The 3,393-nt window shown below is 46.5% G+C and overlaps 1 protein-coding gene across 1 annotated transcript; it reads left to right on the top strand.

Moving 5' to 3' along the window:
* Positions 1–2,174: 2,174 nt before the first annotated feature.
* Positions 2,175–3,000, top strand: LOC148033015 (uncharacterized). The gene is made up of 2 exons (XM_087683982.1): positions 2,175–2,259; positions 2,504–3,000. Exons 1-2 carry the CDS (start codon positions 2,175–2,177, stop codon positions 2,998–3,000), a joined length of 582 nt encoding a protein of 193 aa, XP_087540108.1.
* Positions 3,001–3,393: the final 393 nt, after the last annotated feature.

Here is a 3,393-nt window from a genome sequence, read left to right as displayed (position 1 = left end):
TTGGGCAATCATCCCCTTTTCCCCTTTTTACATGGCCGGCCATAGCCTAGGCCCTTTTTCCCATTGTCCTTCTATCTTCCTAGCTTCCTGTCCACCGCCCGTCTACATTTACAAATTGCACGGGTGAGAGCCCGACGCTCTTTTACAAGATTTCAGGGTGCGGCTTTTTATTTTAAAATGCGCCTTTCCCCTTTTGCCTTTGCCTTGGACTTTTAAGGTTGCCCTTGTGCTTTTGGCCTTTTCTCCTTTTCTTTCTTCAGTCGGGCTACCTTTTTTCTGCCTTTGCCCTGCGTCTTTTCCACTTCCTTTTGCTTTCTTCGTGTTGGGGTTAACATTACCCCCCTCCTAGACGAGTGCCAGTCCCATGGCACTCACGTAGGTAGCAGGCTGTAGCATGCACCGAAGATGTGGGTGACAAGGACGCCTATGGTTTTCGTGGAGGAGTGTTGGTGGTGGTGTGGCAGAAGGTCCTGGGGGCCTGTTGGTGGCCAAGGTGGCTGGTGGAAGGTTGTTGGAGTTGGTGGTAGGGCTATGCTGTGTTGGGGATTGCATTGATGGCCAGCACAAGTGTTGGTTTGTTGGGGATTCTGCACATGATGAGTCTTTGCGGGCTGGTCGGATGGTAAGGGACAAGCATCCAAAGTTGAGTGTTGATGAAGAGCGAACAACACCTTATACCTGCAATTGGAAAGCCTCACATGTGGTGGTACAATTGAGGTAACGACTGCCGTGAGCCAACTATAGAGCTTGACCCAGAAAGGGGGCGTGGCCCAGGAATTTGTTTTGGGCCATGCAATCACATCCGAGAAGAACCATGACGAAATAGCAGCAAAACCTCAGGAGGAGCGTGAGAACCCCAAGGGCATAAGAAATCCTACTGTTGACCAATCTTGCTCATCTAGGCCTGAGCCCCCAGCTGTCATGAAGGAAAAATACAACATTAATATTTGCACCTTGGATTAATTCCAGCCTTTGTAAATTTAGCTTTAGCCTATATGTACATGTGTGAACAGCCCTTAAGTTTGAAAGAGGGTTAGAATAAAAGGGACTAGAGGCCAAAGGCAAGACATCTTTTGATCATTCAATAATCTTGGCTTTACCATTTTCTTGGAGTTAGCTTCTTTCTAGCCTATGAAGCACTCAGCCATGGCCGTCATGTATTCTTGAATCTCCAACCATTAATACATGATGAGGATGTCTTGGTGCAATAGATTTGTTAATTCTTTGTTGTAGCTTAGTTAATTTTCAATTTCAGTTAGATTTCATTCCATGGTTGATTGCTTTCATTACATTGGTATCAGAGCTTAGTTTTCAGATCCTTCCTTTCTCTCTCCTTCTTTACATTTAGTTTCTTGTCAGTTTTAGGAAACCTTACTGTGCACAGGTACAGTATTGAAGAACCACAACAGTCAAGAAGTACTAGACATGACAGCTTTCTTAGACTCCACACAAGCTATGCCAGGAGGTTTGATCAAATTTGAAGGCATGGAGACAAAATGGCAGCTCGTTTTTCAACTTTGAGGTAAAATTTTAGGGGTTTTAGGTGAAGGAGGTCACTAAAAACTTGACAGAGGTTTAAATGGGGTTACTCTCCAAAAGTGAGTCCTCTTCTTCTTCAACTTTCAAGCTTCTCTTCAAGCTTTCATGGTGCAACCAAGATCTCTACTTCATTTCTTGTCACGAGCTTCATCTCTCTGCTATAATGGATAGCATGGGACAGTTCCCTGCTTGCTAAGCTTCAGATCAAGCACCACATATAGCAGTATTCATAGCTTTATCTTCCTTGCTAACTGATCTTCATCTTGCTGAAGGGAGCAGCCATGGAGCTCTCGAACTTGATGACTTTGTAACCTGCATTATTACTGTTCCCTCTCTTTAAGCAAAGGAAATCCTCTCCGTGTGTAGAGAGAGAGAAGGAAACGACAGGCCATTGAAGTCATAAGGAAGCACCAACATCCCTGTGAAGATGGCTAAGCTCTGATCGGATGGCTTTGTGAAAGAAAAGAAACTCGAGAATAGGGGATGTGATGGTTGCAGCTCCTTCCGCTACAATCTGTGCTTGGCACCTTTGGGGGCTTGGTCGGGTTCATGGCCACTTGGTCACCGTCTCCTTTAGCTCAGAGAATCTCCTGCCAATAAGCCGTTTCTCATTGAAAACGGTGTTTATTGGGTTCATGGCCACTTGGTCACCGTCTTCTTCAGCTCCTCAGACAGCCTGTACGAGGCCTTCACCTTCAGAAGTTTGTTCTGCTTCACCAGGTTCCTGAGTTGCACTGACAGGATCTTTTTGAAGTTGCCCGGAAGAAACCCCTTGTACTTGTCTTCAATGTACTTGGCTATGGCGTACTGGCTCGACCCCCTATGCTCCTTCAGTGCCACAATGGCTTCAGAGCTCATCTGCAAGTATGAAGGATGAGCAGGCTCCGGCTTTGAGACCTTCGGGGCTTTGGGCTTCTTGGCGGGTTTCGGCCGAAGTTGCTTGCCTTGTCCCAACTTGAAGCAGGATTCTCTGCTTTGATTCATTGTAACGACGGCAAGGCAGCCCTCATCGAGTCAAAGTTGCATCACCGGAGTCTTCAGCAGCTTAAAGCAAGGTCCTTCTCTACGGATCTCGACTGTGAGGAAGCCTGGGAACGCAAGAGAGAGCTGTATTTACCTGAGGATGATGATGGGGACGATGGTGCTTATGAAGCAGATTCGGAGGACCTTTCAGGATACGTCAATGATGATGCCGCCAGTGACCCCGGAGAAGCAAGCAAGAGGGTGCCTGGGTTCAGGAAGAAGGCGTGGCAGCGCCCTCATGCAAAGCACCTCCCTAGAACCCGGACCAGAAGCTTGACAGATGAAGACATGGAAGAGCTTCGTGGCTCGATTGACTTAGGCTTTGGATTTAGCTATGATGAAAGCTGCAACCTGAAAAGCACACTGCCTGCCCTGGAACTGTATTATGCCATCAATCGCAATTTAGTGGATTCAAAGGGCCGTTCTTCCCCTGGATGACGGATATGGCTGCCCTGGGTATTCAACGTGCTAGTGCTCCTTTATTTCAGTCTTTGCTACAGTCCCTGATGTCAGAGGTCTTCCGCAGGACTGTTTTAGCAACTTTGTAGATCTACCTTTTGACAAGATCATTTGATAATGATCGTGTTGCTCTTGATGGAATTCAAGGAGATTTATGAAGAACTCCACAGTCACATTAGATATGGCCCTTGAGGCTTCAATGCTTTGTAAAGCTCCCTTTTGCAGTTGCTGTGTGAAGCCTAAGATTTCCCTCTCTTGGTTGTGAAGAGTTGTTTGAGGGTCTCTAAGTACTATCTCTCCCTCTGATACAACTGTTGAAAGAAGCTCCTCTAATGCAGAGGAATGAGCAGAAACAGTAGCATTAAATCTTTC

Source organism: Lygodium microphyllum, chromosome 8 (assembly GCF_053477565.2).
Source record: "Lygodium microphyllum isolate KBCC chromosome 8, Lygodium_microphyllum_v1.1.10, whole genome shotgun sequence".
Taxonomy (NCBI): domain Eukaryota; kingdom Viridiplantae; phylum Streptophyta; class Polypodiopsida; order Schizaeales; family Lygodiaceae; genus Lygodium; species Lygodium microphyllum.
This window is presented reverse-complemented; position numbering and strand designations above follow the sequence as displayed.